Genomic DNA, 15000 nt, shown 5'->3' with positions numbered 1-15000 from the left:
GTAAAGAACAGCCTTTTGTGCTACAACTTATTTTTGGCAATTTTAAATTCTTATTGATTTCTGCATGGGGATCAATCAAATTTCCTTGAGTAGTCTCAGATGTCTTTGATTTTGTTTTATTCTTTGTTTGTAACTCATCTACAGAGATTAAACATGCAGCCTTTTTTTCTGCTGAAACTGTAGATTCATGTAAATGCTTTTCTAATATTCCTTCACTGCTTATCTCATGTGCATCGCCATCAACCTCAAACACACTACTTTCAACCAGAACATCACTGCTGGTCTCATCATGCCTTAAGTTACTATCACTTTCTTTGTCAAATCCACAAACACGACTAACAACATTGCTCCTTTCATCCAGCTCATAAGGTCTGGTTTTAGGACCAGAGGAAACACTTGGTAGCAACTTCTTAACAATACTAATTGGGATCTGTACCATACCACTTGTCACACTAACTGCACTTTTGCCCTCTTGGCTACAAATAGATGAGTTAGTGACTTCTTTAACAGTGTTCTCACTACTGAAACTTATTTGGCATGGTAGACCTACATCCAGAGAATTCAGTGGAACTTCTGAAACAGATAACCCATGGTTCTTAGACTTATGAATGTTGTCAATTTCTCTCACTGCCTCAGATGCCACATGGGGTTCAACCGTAAGGACAGAGTCACCTGAACTGCTGATGATAGATTTGTCTGAACTGCCATGTGATATTCTGTGGCACTCCTCACTAATCAGGTTCTCAGGTGTATAATTTCCATTATTGACAGACTCATGGCTGTTTCCACTTTCTATACTTCCTTCATTTCTACTACCTCTTTCTTCAGTATCTTCAATAGCTTCTATGGTTACCTCCATATTTGAATCCCTTTCATGTCTATTTTCATGTCCCTGACTAGATTTTGAAAATTTACTACATGCATTACCTTCATCTTTATCTACTTCACTGTTATTTCTATCTTGCTCTGTAATCAACTTGCTTTTCTTTACCAACTGGTTACTGTCTTCATCTTCAAATAATAAAGGTTCTTCAGTCACAATTTTCTTGGTATTCTGACCCAATTCCTCAGAATCATGAAATGAAGTGATTTTGTCATCATCATCATCATCTTCACACTTTATACCAAGACACAATTTACCATGTGCCTCTAAATCATCTGATTTGCTGAAATGTGCTCCACAGCCAAGGCAATACCAGTAATTTGAAGGACTCTGATGCTGAATATTTATGTGACTGATGAGCATCTGTTTGTATCCAAACACTGCTGGACATTTCTTACAGCTGTACTTTATTACTCCTGTGTGGCGCCCCATATGCAATCGCAGCTTGTGCTTGAACTTGAATTTCAAGTGGCACACTTCACATTCAAAGGGGTCACTGTGCGATTCCATGTGGACCTTGAGATTCCATTTTTTTTTAAAGCTGGAACCACATTCTGCACAAATAAAAGGCCTTGGGCTTTCCTGTGAATTCATTCCTAACTAAAAAAATATTACCCTACATCTACATATAAAATAACAAATATATATATATATATAACAATATTCCCACCCCATTTTAAAGGCTACTTGTCTGATAGTCCTCCAAGCAGTTCAAGTGAATTCTTGAAAATAGTCATGACTTCATCCCTTGGCAGTCTCTTGTGTCACTATACTTGCTAGGCCACCTCATCAATCAGATCTATAAGAGAAGAAAAAATCATATAAATAAACAAACTCCTACACAGATATATATATATATATATATAAAATGACTGACCCACTTAGCAATGTAATATTCAAAATACATCATAATACAAATTAGCAGACCAAATGAATCAACCCATAATAATCAGATCTGGGAAAAAATATATGTATAATAAAGTTATATGTTAACATAGCTGAACATGAAAATAGTAGCAATTTTTAAATGAATCAAAAGAATTCAAACATGATGAAAGGATATGAGAGAGAGAGAGAGAGAGAGAGAGAGAGAGAGAGAGAGAGAGAGAGAGAGAGAGAGAGAGAGAGAGAGAGAGAGAGAGAGAGAGAGAGAGAGGGGGGGGGGGAGACAAACACAACACACACACACACACACACACACACACACCACACACACACACACACACACACACACACACACACACACACACACACACACACTCTCTCTCTCTCTCTCTCTCTCTCTCTCTCTCTATATATATATATATATATATATATATATATATATATATATATATATATATATATATATGTGTGTGTGTGTGTGTAATGCTTATATACATATAAATATACAAATACATACATATGTATGTATGTATAAGATTATAAACATCACACACACAGACACGCACGCACACAGACACGTATATATATTTGCTCACGTAAGCCTCATGTCTGGATTTTGGCCATTGCCAAGAAGAAACCAGATCCAAGAGGTAACTACTTTATACCAGCCTAACTGTAGGGCAGCAAAAATGTCACCAATCACAAAACTTCAAGCAGAAAGGGATCCCCTGAGTATCATCTGAGGGGAGACCTATAATTTCATTAGCTTGGGACCTCAAAACATCTTGGTATCTTTCTGTGATATACATCATCACTTCATGAATAAGTATCTCTGGCCAATGTAGTTATCATATCATACAATCAGAATTTTATATTCATAATTTTATATTGGTGATGCTACTGATATATCAAGATTGTAATTTTTTTTGACATATTCATTCCATATGTCTGTAAAAGAGTAAAATATAGTATGGGAGGATATGATTTTTTTTTTTTTTTTTTTTTTTTTTTTTTTTTTTTTTTTTATTAACAAAAATGCAGTATATGTACAAGATTGTGGTATGAGGAGGATCATCTAGACATAGATGTGGTATTCCTCAAAGCAGGAGACCTGACAGAGAAGAACTTTGCAGCCTCAACACATCTTGGGCATCCTCCTCTCACCACGATTATAGCTAGTCCGCACCTTTGGAATCGCCCATGAGGCGTAGAAATCTGGCAATGAATACCCTTTATTAACCCAATGGCCATGGGGAAAATCTGTGTTCATTTTAGATTTTTTTTTTATTGTTAAGTGCTTCTGCACATAGATGGCTCTGCTAGGAGCCACAAAGGAGTCAATTAGTAGACCTTGTGACTTTACCTGATTTCACCTTCCCTTGAGCTTGTGGGATTTTTTTTTTTCACCCATACTAATGTTATCAATTTGTGACTTCGTAAAAGTGGAGCCATCCGTGTGTTAAAGCAATTAATAAAGTAAACTCATAGTGGGCATGGTTGTTCTGGGTTAAAATGAGGTGTTGCAAGTGGAGAGCGAGAGCAGGACTGTGACCTGACCTCTCTACTACTGCCTCCTTGCTGCATGAGCTCCTCTCCAAGCATCTTCTTGAAGGTCAGCTGAGTCATATGCCCTCCAAGTATTTTGTGCAGAGCAAAGGGTTGACAACTGCCATGTCAGAAATGTTGAACAAAACCTTCTTATCCCATTTGAGGGACCTGTGAGTGATAGGATCTAAGCGAGAAAGCTGATTACTCAAATCAACCCCATTCATCCCAACTACTACTTTGGGGCTTGATATATTCAAAAGCCCTTGTGGGACAGGGTGGTGACCATCTTGCTAATGTGGACAACCAACAGCATTGTCACAACACGCTTGTCATGCCACATTGCAGGCAAAGGTCAATATGCCTGTTGGTGTGATTTGACGGTCCACTTCTCCATGGGCTTTTGCCCACAGAATTGTTGGCATGAATTTTTTATTGAAATCAACTGTGCCAGTAGCATTCGTGCCCTGACTCTGCAAGTAATAGAAAGAGGTTGGGGAGGTATACCAATTATCAGTGTGGAACTCATTCCCTTTGTGAAACAAATCCACGGTGTCCATGAAGTTGATGATAGCCCTTAGAGATGACCTTTGTCATTGCCTGTAACAACAGCTTGGGCCATCACTGACCACAAACTTATAGACCTTCCCCCGAAGCATACATGCTTGCCGGGGTTGGTCACAGTTGCAAATCACCCCTGAAATTTCTAGAGACTCTTGTCTACTGTAATCCTCCAAGGAAACGTGTAGACCAATAAGAGCTGATGCTGAAGAATTTCTATCACTGGCCTCAACTTCTACAGGTGGTCATGGGGGATGATTCCCCTCGTCCACCACATAGAAGAATCAGCTTAGTTGATTGAAATGATCCCTTGTCATACTCTGGGAACAAGGGTATGGCATAGAAGAGGTCGTAATGTCTTTGCTTGGGTTTATGGTTCATTCCCATGGCCATCCTTAGGACCAGAAAGGCTGAAAGCTCTGAGGTTGAGGTATCCACCAAGTCCTTCATATGAGAACTGGTAACTGGATTTTGATTGTGGAACCTGGAAAGTTAATTATAAAAATAATATAGTCATTGTACACAATAACTGAAAGCCATTAACACAGATTTATTACTGATAACTGTATATTCACATTATATAAATTCATAACCAATAAGACGTGAAATACAGATCTACAACTGAAAAATTTATGTGAACTTAATGATTTGTCTCACAGAAGAACCCCACCCATGAGCTCATCAGTGATGAGGTGGGAGAATATGTCCAATGGACTGGAATCAGCATTCGGCTTGGGGATGGTGACCACAGGCTAGGCGTTGAAACCAAACCTCACATTCTCCTCCTTCCTCTACCAGAACCCAGGTTGTCCAGGAGCACTCCACTCCTGCTTCTGCTGCAGGTAGAATGACAGCAGCTCATCTGATCTAGTGTCCTGCTGGGACATGTAATCTAAATCTGGGTCATCGCCACTGTTGCTGCTGAGGTTGCTGTCACTGCTACTATTGACACCTTCCCCTCAGCACAAAGCTCCCACTGACTTTGTCACTCTCATTTTGGGTAGACTCAGAACACAGTTTTTGGCCTGAACAATCATGAGACCCAACTAATCACAACTCACCACTACATTACCCGACTACTTGACAGACATGACATGTGTAGAACCCAACATGTACTACTGGGTGGTGCCTCTTCAGACTGTCCCAGTCTCATCTGGTGTCCCACAAGGCACCGTTCTTGGCCCCCTTCTTTTCCTTCTATACATTAATGACCTTCCTCTATTGACTCCCAACTCTTCTGCTAGACTCTTTCCTGACGAAAGTCTTTTATTTCAACAACAAATACTGAAGACAACAGCAAACTCCTTCAACATGACACAGATGCCTTTAAACAGTGGGAAAGGTCATGGCAAATAACCTTCAGACCCGACAAATGCAAGACACTCACCACATCCTACAAATACCTTGGAGTACACCTCTCTAACAATCACACCTTCAATACTCAGGTCAACTTCATCATGAACAAAAGTAATAGAACACAGGGGTTACTGAGGAGAAACCAGTCAATATGTATATCAAGGGTAATGGCTTACTTTTAAAATAATTCTAACATTTTTCTGCATGAAATCCATTGCTTTCAACAATTCTAGGTGTTATTCTGTGTGCAAATGAGTCTTTCAGGATATATGATCACCATATCTATCAACAATCTTGATTTGATAGTCCTGGTAGCAGGGGAGGGAATGAAGTATATCAGGGATATTATGGGGTAAAACAGACTGAAATTGAATGAAAAAAGAACCTAAATGAGTAAAAATGTCATGGGAAAATCATGCAAATCCCCCAATTGGTAAATATGGTGATTGGGAGGGATTATGGGGGCAAAGTTTTGGTGTGGGACCTTTGTGCCCCTCCTCCCAGAACCCCTGATTTCCCAAAATTGTAGGGGATGGGGTGAAAAATATAGGAAGAAACAAATATTTCACCTCTTCTAGAATTACCAAATGCCCTAACCCAATACCTGACCTAATAAATGATCATTATAAGTGACAGTGAAAACCACATAACTTTATACAGTGAGAATGTCTATTTTTTATGTTCCATTGGTTGTCTGAATTCTTAAATGCTCTTTTTTTTTGCATCTAGGATACTTAATGAGCTTAGATATCAAATTCAGATGCTTACTAATGTTTATTTTTTCATCACTGTCACTGTATAGTCAGTCTTAAGAATAAACCAATGAAAACAAAATATTTCACACTGGCCCTCATCAAGGAATGGAGTTTCCCAGTGCTATTGAAAGACCCAGTTGTGAAAATGTGCATGCGCAGAAGATTAATGTATAGATCTGTATATACAAACATAAAATTCCACAAAGGAAGTATAATATTAAAAGTTTAACACAGACACTGATAATAACCAAAATATCACAGTAATGAGTTATGTGGTCAGTGTGGAATTCACACTCACAATGTAAACAAAATGAGTGACTTAGTCATCAATGGGCATTCTTCTTTGTTCTTTAATGTACAGCACTCTTGGGAGGCATTTGCAAGCATATTGCCATAGACTTTTGTCTTGGTTTGTACCATTCTATAATTTAATATAGGTTTTATTATCAAACTCTGCGACTACCTCCAACTATATATTGTCTGAGAAACCTACAAATGTACACCACACTCTTACAACACACTTGTATGCCCAACACTTGAGATTGTTCAGCTCAAGCACAACCCCAAGAAGCTGGAACAGGTCAATACTAGAGCCACCAGGATTAATACACACAATCACACCTTTCTACCTGTTATAACAACTCACTTAAACAAAATCAGATAAACATGGACCTGCTCCTGAAACATGACAAGTACAGACTCTCAACCATGTATGTACAAGATCACAAACAACCGTAACAAACACAAATACCTACAAGCAGCACATACACAAAGCACACGAAACTCGCACAACAGCAAGCTTCTTACATACAACACCACCACTGACTCTTACAAGGCTTTCCTTCTTCCCGACATACCATACAAGACTGGAACAAGCTACCCTTCCCCTCCCACCCCCAATGTACCATCGAGTCGAGTACACTTAAATCCTTCATTGATAGTCTTCAGAAACACATGATACTACTTGCATCTTCGCAACCCCCAACTCTATCCCGAACCTCAATCCTTCCCACCTCACCCCCAGCAACCATAGACGTGTTATGTGCTTGCCAGTGCCATGCGTATTACATTTGAGAGGGTAACTGAAGATAGGGAGGCCGCGTTCGGAACCTCCACTCCACAACGTAACCAGTCGGGAGAGAGAAACATTCTCTATTTTATCAAACTGGTGTCTTTATTTTACACGCTGCATAAGTTTTGTAACTCTTGATGCGAACTGACAAATAAAAATACCCTTTTATATACAACACAGGGCCTTAAATTTACAAAAAATATCGGAGTACCGAACGCAGCGTTACTTCAACAATATTATGGTTTTGTAGATGGGTATTTAAAGCATTCTTGGAATATAAAATTATAAGCTGACACTCCCCTCTTACCCCTAAAAATGCTGTTATAAAATTAAGACCATCTGCTTGGTATTTGTACTTTGTCAGAATGGGAAGATGGCGTCCCGGGATTATTGGAACGGAGAGAGAGAGGTTTATTTCTTGTCTTTACATAATTAGGTCACCAAGTAATGTTCAGACATAATATGAATTCACATAAGATTAATCCATATCTCAAAGGTTCACGATAAACAATTTCACATGATAGAATAAGAGTAAACAAAAGGTACAAAGGGTTTTTATAACAACTTAAATTTCACATTATTTATGGCTATACGCGCTTTCCAAAATATAAAGAGGTCTCTTGAGTAAAAGTATTTCTCTCTTGCATACACGATAAACACACACGCACACAAATATTTTTGGGTTAGACCTGAAAATATGAAAATTAGAATTTGATAATCGGGGCTTCTGGGAAATATTTGTATCATCAGATTTATAATCCTGTTACGAAAATGAACTGATCGTAATTTCCGTCGCAATAAGGATGAAATAAGAATATATATATATATATATATATATATATATATATATATATATATATATATATATATATATATATATATACATATATATATATATATATATATATATATATATATATATATATATATATATATATATATATAGAGAGAGAGAGAGAGAGAGAGAGAGAGAGAGAGAGAGAGAGAGAGAGAGAGAGAGAGAGAGAGAGAGAAAAAAAAAAACATAAAACCAGAAGAAAATTAAAATCGGTTAATGAAACTACGGACGTGCCCGAGCCAAATTTTAAAAAATCCCTCTTTCTTTCTTTTCCTCCCCTCCCCCTTTCTCTATTTCTCCCCCTCTTTCTCTTCCTCCCCCCTCCCTCTTTCTCTATTTCTCTGTCAATGTCTGTCCCTCCCTCTCTCTTTTCCTCCCCTCCCCCCTTTCTCTATTTCTGTCTCTGTCTCTGTCTCTCTCTCTTTTCCTCCCCTCCCCCCTTTCTCTTTTTTTTTCTCTCTCTTACTCTTTCTTTCTTTCACTCTCTCTCTGCCCCCTCCCCCCCTCTCTCTTTGTGACACAGGGACTTTTTAAGATGAGGATAACCTATGTTTCCTCATCCTTTTGAGATGTAAGCTTTTGTCCCACTAAACTTGTCAAAGTAAAAAAGTCTCCCCCCCCTCCCTCCCATACTCTTTATCTCTATCTTTCTTTCTTTCACTCTGCCCCCCCCCCCCCCTCTCTCTTTCTTTCTCTGTCTCATGCACACATACACACTCACATATATACATATAAATATGTGTGTGTGTGTGTGTGTGTGTGTGTGTGTGTGTGTGTGTGTGTGTGTGTGTGTGTGTGTGTGTGTGTGTGTGTGTGTGTGCATGCATGTGTGAATACTCCCTCTCATACTCTCTCTCTCCATCTTTTCTTACTCTCTATCTCCCTTTTGCTCACTCCCTCCCCCCCCCCTTCTCTCTCTCTCTTCCTCTCTTCTTTTTTTGCATTTGCACATAACAGTTTGGATCTATTCTTACAACAAAGTATCAGTGATACATGTATTGGTACTGATATCAATTTAACTGTTTTCGAAGAACAATGTATCGGAATCACTTTGGCCAATTTTCAAGTATGGATGTATCAGTATCACCTAAGATAACTGACGCAACACTGAAAACAAAACATTCCTCACAGGGAATGGAGTTTCATGTTGCTGTCAAATATCCTGGTGGCAAAAATGCACATGCGCAGAAGTTTATTGTATAGAACATAAATAACTATCAAAACATGTTAAAGAATTATAAAAAATAAAAGAATGCATTAAATACATCAATTAGAAAATGCAGGGATTGATAATTGCAAAATAATTATTTTTACAAGTATTTAGTAATACACAAACTACTTATCAGATTGCAGAAACGAGTTATGCAGGCATAGCTGTTTATCATCGCAATGTAATTTCTTCATTTGTACACCTTTTGCTAGAACTCAAAAGTGTTTCAATTTAAGTCATTTATTTATTTATTTTTTACTGATTTCCTGACTATCCACTAAATAAAATTCCAATGTTTTATTGTAAACCATTCCAGTGAAACTACTGGTAATTGTTTATAAATTGCCCGAACCCCTGTAGGATAACAACCCCATTATTCCAACCACTGCTGGGAATCACCAAATACTTTTAAACGAACCAAAAAACCTCCTAACACAAGGGCTTATCCCACAGATGCCCATCAAATCGCCATCTCTCTGCCCAACATTTGTCGCAACCTATTTTCTTAACTTCTTGATATTATCCTTTACTTGTACAGATTATTTCATGTATCAATGGGTGTAGTTTTGCCCTTTCTTTGCTAGAGAAGATTTTTTCCATCTTATTGGGGTTCTTATGTTAATGTTTATCAAAGTATAATGTAGTGTACAAATTTCTGATTATCAGCTTACGGAGAAAGTATCACAGATGAAAAATATCTTCAATTTTGTTATTCAGTCCATCACTTCAATTATGTCATTCTACCATTAACCCATAATTGACGGGTAGCATTCATAGAGGCCTGGGCCTCGCTGCCGGGGGCTTATATCGTCGCCCTACCATGCGCGACCACTCATGCCAAATACCAGCATCCCATGCCGTTTCTTCGTAATACTACGAAGATATGTTGTATTTTCAATTTTCATTATTTTTTACAGTCTCTACTTGCCAAACTTCCTGATAAATCGAGACTGAAGGGTATTTTTGTTGTTATATAGACTCCATGGTTGATCATTATTCGGTCTATAGTCCGAATAAAATAAGCAGTGTGTGGCATCATGGAGTTGAAATTGTCGGTTTGTTGCATTTTGTTTGTTTGTTGCATGGTAAAAATGAGAAAGTGTTAGAACCGACTTAATCACACTTTCACTGGCAAAAAAATAATCTTTTGCCGTGATTGTAAAAAAAAAAAAAAAAAAAAAAAAAAACTCATGGCATGTCCATGCATACTCTATGGCATGTGCGTACGTGCCCCCGGCAGATGGTCCCGCCATGCCATGGCATGTACGTACATGCCACCCGTCGGCAATGGGTTAAAGGTAAAAATTTACACAGCATTTACTCATATTGCACTGAATAGCAGAAAAAAAGAAAAAGAACTGCAAAATTGAGTGGCTATGTGAAAGAAAATAAGAAATACCCTTCTTTTAGACACGTACATGTAACATATTCACATACTTAAAGATAATACATACTGCGAAAATGTATACATACTGAAACATTCCGTTGCATTTCTTTCAAATTTCTTCTTATACTTTCATTGTCGATATTCCCTTTGATTTTTAGCAATCCTTGGCATATACGGAGGCAGACAACGCTTCGGCGAAAACAATTACATCAACAAAATAACAGTAATAGTAATTTTTGAACAATAAACGCATTCGGAGATGATCCTGATCCCATGATGTAAACAAATAAAATTCAAAATTAAATCTCAAGGCTTAAAATAAGATTTAGTACTGCCTTACCTTTCCAAAAGTTACATTGAAATAAAAGGTTTAGTTAAATGTGTTTATTTTTTGTTTTTATTTTTTTCTATTACGCGGCTAAACTCGTTGATTAAAAAAAAAAAAAAAAAAATTGGCAAATCATCCATAGAGATATTAAATGGCTTGTTCTTGCTATTGAAATCTTAAAAGAAATCATTGTACATTTTTTTTTAGAATATAATCGTTGATTTTTTCCCTTTTTTATATTTATTTATCTATTTTCTTAATAAATTTTAAAGTGCTATTGTTTATTATTATTTTTTTTTTTTACCTCTGTGGGCTTAACATATTTCGTTTTGATATTTCAAAGTAAAAGTCTTTAAATTTTGATTACAAACATAAAAAAATATTATAAATAAATCAAATAAACAGTGTTTTATCGAGTATTTTATCCATGCCAATTGTTCGAAAGAAAACTGAAGCTGCTTTCTTTCGAGGGTTAACTTTCGAATTCTTTCGCCGACTCACATTTGTTCTTTAAAAGTATAACAAACGTTAATGACTACCATATACAAGGGAATGCAGAACTGATTATATTTATTATCGGTACCTTCCACATTGCTAAAACCATCTGCTTTTTTCATTGCTATCTATTCCTCTAGTTATCTATCACAAAGAAGACAACAACAAAAAAAAGTAATGTTAAGTGATAATCGTAATATAATCAACAACAGACATAATAACTTAGAGTAATAATCACAGAAATTATGATGATAATGATGATAATAACCATAATAACCATAATAATAATAATAATAATAATAATAATAATAATAATAATAATAATAACAGTGATAATTGTAATAGAATTAACAATAGACATAATAACTTAACAGTAATAATCATAGAAATGATGATGATAATGATAATAATAATACTAATAATAACAACACTATAAATATCAGTAATAACAATAAGACTAGTTATAAAAAAAGAAAATTAGTAACAATAATATAAAATAACTATAATAATAATATCATTATCATGAATTCTAATAATGGCAATTAGGAATAATGATAATGAAGATGACTGCAATGACAGCAATAGTAATCATAATCTTGATAATAATAATATTAATAACAATAATAATAATAATAATATTGATAATGATAACAATGACAATAATGATAACAAAAATTATAATAACAACAATAACAAACACAATAATGATAATCAAAATAATGGCAATAACAATAGCATTAAATACAACAAAAATAATGATGATTATTATGGTATTATTGATGACAAAAATAATAGTATTTATGAAAATAATAATGACTGTAATAATTATCCTAACTACTATGATAATACTTCTACTGCTAAAATAATACTTAGCAAAAAATAATAAAAATAATGTTACTATTGTATTGTTTATCATTATATTTATTACAGTAGCAAGAACTTTCTCTTGTAACTGTTTTTTTTTGCTATCATCATTATTGTTGTTAAATCATTACCATCACTGTTACTATTTTCATTAAATAAATTCTGTTTATAATAATTACTGGGTGTTGTTATCTCTATCACTGCTATTGCTAGCATCTTCCTTCATTATTTTATCATCATTATCTTTCTATCAATATCTGTTTCATCACTGTCATGATTATCCTTTGTTTTTATTAACATCATTATCATTATTATTTTCAAATCCTTTTATCATTATTACTATCATTACTATTATTACCATGATTATCATTATCTTCAATATTATCATTATCATTACTGTTATCCTTCTTATTATTATTATTACCAAGAGAACAAACTTTTTTTATTGTCATTATTATTTCTATTATCTTCATTATTGTTATTAATAATATTGTGTTTGCTCTTCTTGATTGTCATTTTTAGAATTCTGAATATCTTCATTATCACAAAGAGCATTTTATCTCGCAAAATAGTGATAATGGAAACTGTAGTAGTAATAGTAATAATACTAGTACTAAAAATAACAATAACAACAATTATAATAATAATAATGGTAATAAAAATAACAATGATATTGATAATAATTATTAAAATACCAACAATAATGATAATAATAATGTGAAAAATGATTTAAAAGGTAGTATAAGCCGTACAACTATAACAAGAACTGAAAATAAATAAAACTACAAAACAAAAATATATTACTTTGAAAAATAATATCATCATAATGTGTAATACTATTCAATAAGACAATACACACTGCTCAAAGAACATGTAAGTTTAATAACAACAGTAATAATGATGCCAAAATACACATGAATAATACATGGGAAAACAACATTATAGATAAATAACAAATTACCTGAATGGTTAATAGTTAAAACAGATATATGTACTATGTATTTATTTACTGAAAAATTTCTGCCGCATCATCATCTAAAGTCACTAGCAGAATAAACAAAATATAGTAATTGGGTGGGCCTTGGGGGTGATATCCCCAGGTAAGAAAGTCTTTTGGTTCAGTAAGGTAATGTTTGTGGATTTCCAGATTGGTCAAATGTCAAAACAAACAAATGTACCAGACATCAAAAGTCACTTAGCATCATGGTAAAGTATTGTGGCAAAAAGGGTAAATATGAGTTAACAACTGGATGAGTAATGGTTAATGGTTAATGGTTAAAAGCAAGATAAATGTGCTAGACATCTAAGGTCATGTAGCACTATAGTTAATGTTAGGGAAGGGTGGTTGAGTTAGTGATTAGTTGTCTAAGCTGGGTAAAGGAATTGGTGAGTGAAAGGGTTAGGGTCGGGTGTGGTAAGGAGTTAGATTAGATGAAGGAATCTGGATGAGTAGACAGAGGAAAGGGATGAAGAAGAGAAAGAAAAGGGAAGAGAGAAGAAAAGAACCTGTAAAATTAGTTGAGGTGAGGACTGAGATCCATGGCAGGGGTGATCCTTACATTAGGCCTGTGTTTGATTCTTAAGCCCCCCACAGCAACAACGAGCAAGGGATTGGGGAGGTTGTATGTGCTACACATTAAGGGCATATACTGAATATTTAAATGCTGAAACCAATAATTGTAACATTATTCATAATTGTTACAAAAAAATTAAAGAATATTAATTATAGAATAGAATATATACTGATATATTATTATTTCTATAGTTGATTGCATCATTATTATTATTACAAATATTATGATTTATTACAGAATCATAATTGAAATATTTCATTCCCATCATTATCGATTATTTAATTATATTCCATATCATTTTATTGTTTATTTTTGTAGGTGTTGTTATTTACTTGGTTCAAATTATTTTCTCATTTCTTATCACTTTGATCTGATTTTTTTCTTTCTCTTTTGTCCCAGGGTAAATAATACAACTATCTGCCTATTTAAATTTATTGTCAAAATGCAATACATCTGATTATTTTTCAGCAGGGATTCTTGTTTATTATAAACAACAACAGACCATAAATACTATGGATAATGTAATATAAATTGTCAAAATATATTATAGTCTTGTAAACCCACATTCAAAATATTGCTATAATTGCATTTACACTTGAGACAAAAATTACCAGTACATTACTCACACATTTCAAGCACTATATATCATTATCATTGTCTTCTCTTCCTAACAGGAAACTGAATAGAAAAGAAAAGAAAAAAAAAACTTGCACAAGATATTACATTAATTATCACTCAAATAGTGGCTTTTACAATCTATATCAAAAGTTCTTCTCAAAAATTTGCAAAGTAAATCCTGGACCATATCCACTTTATCAGGGGGACAGTAATCATCAAGACTGGAACGGGAAAGGGTAATGACAGTTGGAGATGGAAGAGATGAAATAAGCTGCTGAAAGCACTCCATTAACTGAACAATTTGTTCATCTGTGGAAACATGGTGTGGCAACTCGTGCTTTTGGTCATCACAGGTACAACCAGCTTCATGGATCATTTCCCAGTCAACTTCTGAGCCATATTCAGTAGCCAAGTCTTTGATAAGAGCTGTCAAAATGTCTCTGTCTGTCTGAGATGAAACTGAGTGACAGATTGAATTTACGTTTTCCTTGATCTGCTCTGGGTCTTTCAGCTCATGTAAGCTGGTAAATATTTTCTTTAAACTAGATATCTGATTGCTTCTTTTGACCTGGGCATTCACAACAGCCTCTTCCTCTACTTCATAGAAGTCAAAACTGTAAATCTGCCTT

General features: G+C 34.9%; 2 protein-coding genes across 6 annotated transcripts in view; both read right to left on the bottom strand.

Moving 5' to 3' along the window:
- The window catches only part of LOC119583547, a 9159-nt gene extending 1704 nt beyond the window's left edge, over positions 1-7455 (bottom strand). Inside the window, 3 exon segments of the mRNA XM_037932082.1 lie at positions 1-1217; positions 1219-1682; positions 7365-7455. The exon segment at positions 1-1217 is cut by the window's left edge and continues 1704 nt beyond it. Of these exon segments, the coding sequence (XP_037788010.1) occupies positions 1-1217; positions 1219-1274 (1273 nt within the window). The 5' untranslated portion in view covers positions 1275-1682; positions 7365-7455.
- Positions 7456-14171: 6716 nt separating this feature from the next.
- LOC119583545 (UPF0489 protein C5orf22 homolog) overlaps positions 14172-15000 on the bottom strand; it is a 7663-nt gene continuing 6834 nt past the window's right edge. For all 5 annotated transcript variants that reach the window (XM_037932080.1, XM_037932077.1, XM_037932076.1 and 2 more), the window contains exon 2: positions 14172-15000. This exon is cut by the window's right edge and continues 655 nt beyond it. In XM_037932080.1, the coding sequence (XP_037788008.1) occupies positions 14478-15000 (523 nt within the window). In that variant the 3' untranslated portion in view covers positions 14172-14477.

This window comes from Penaeus monodon, chromosome 17, assembly GCF_015228065.2.
Source record: "Penaeus monodon isolate SGIC_2016 chromosome 17, NSTDA_Pmon_1, whole genome shotgun sequence".
Taxonomy (NCBI): domain Eukaryota; kingdom Metazoa; phylum Arthropoda; class Malacostraca; order Decapoda; family Penaeidae; genus Penaeus; species Penaeus monodon.
Note: the sequence above shows the minus strand (reverse complement) of the source record. Positions and strands in the feature narration are given on the sequence as shown.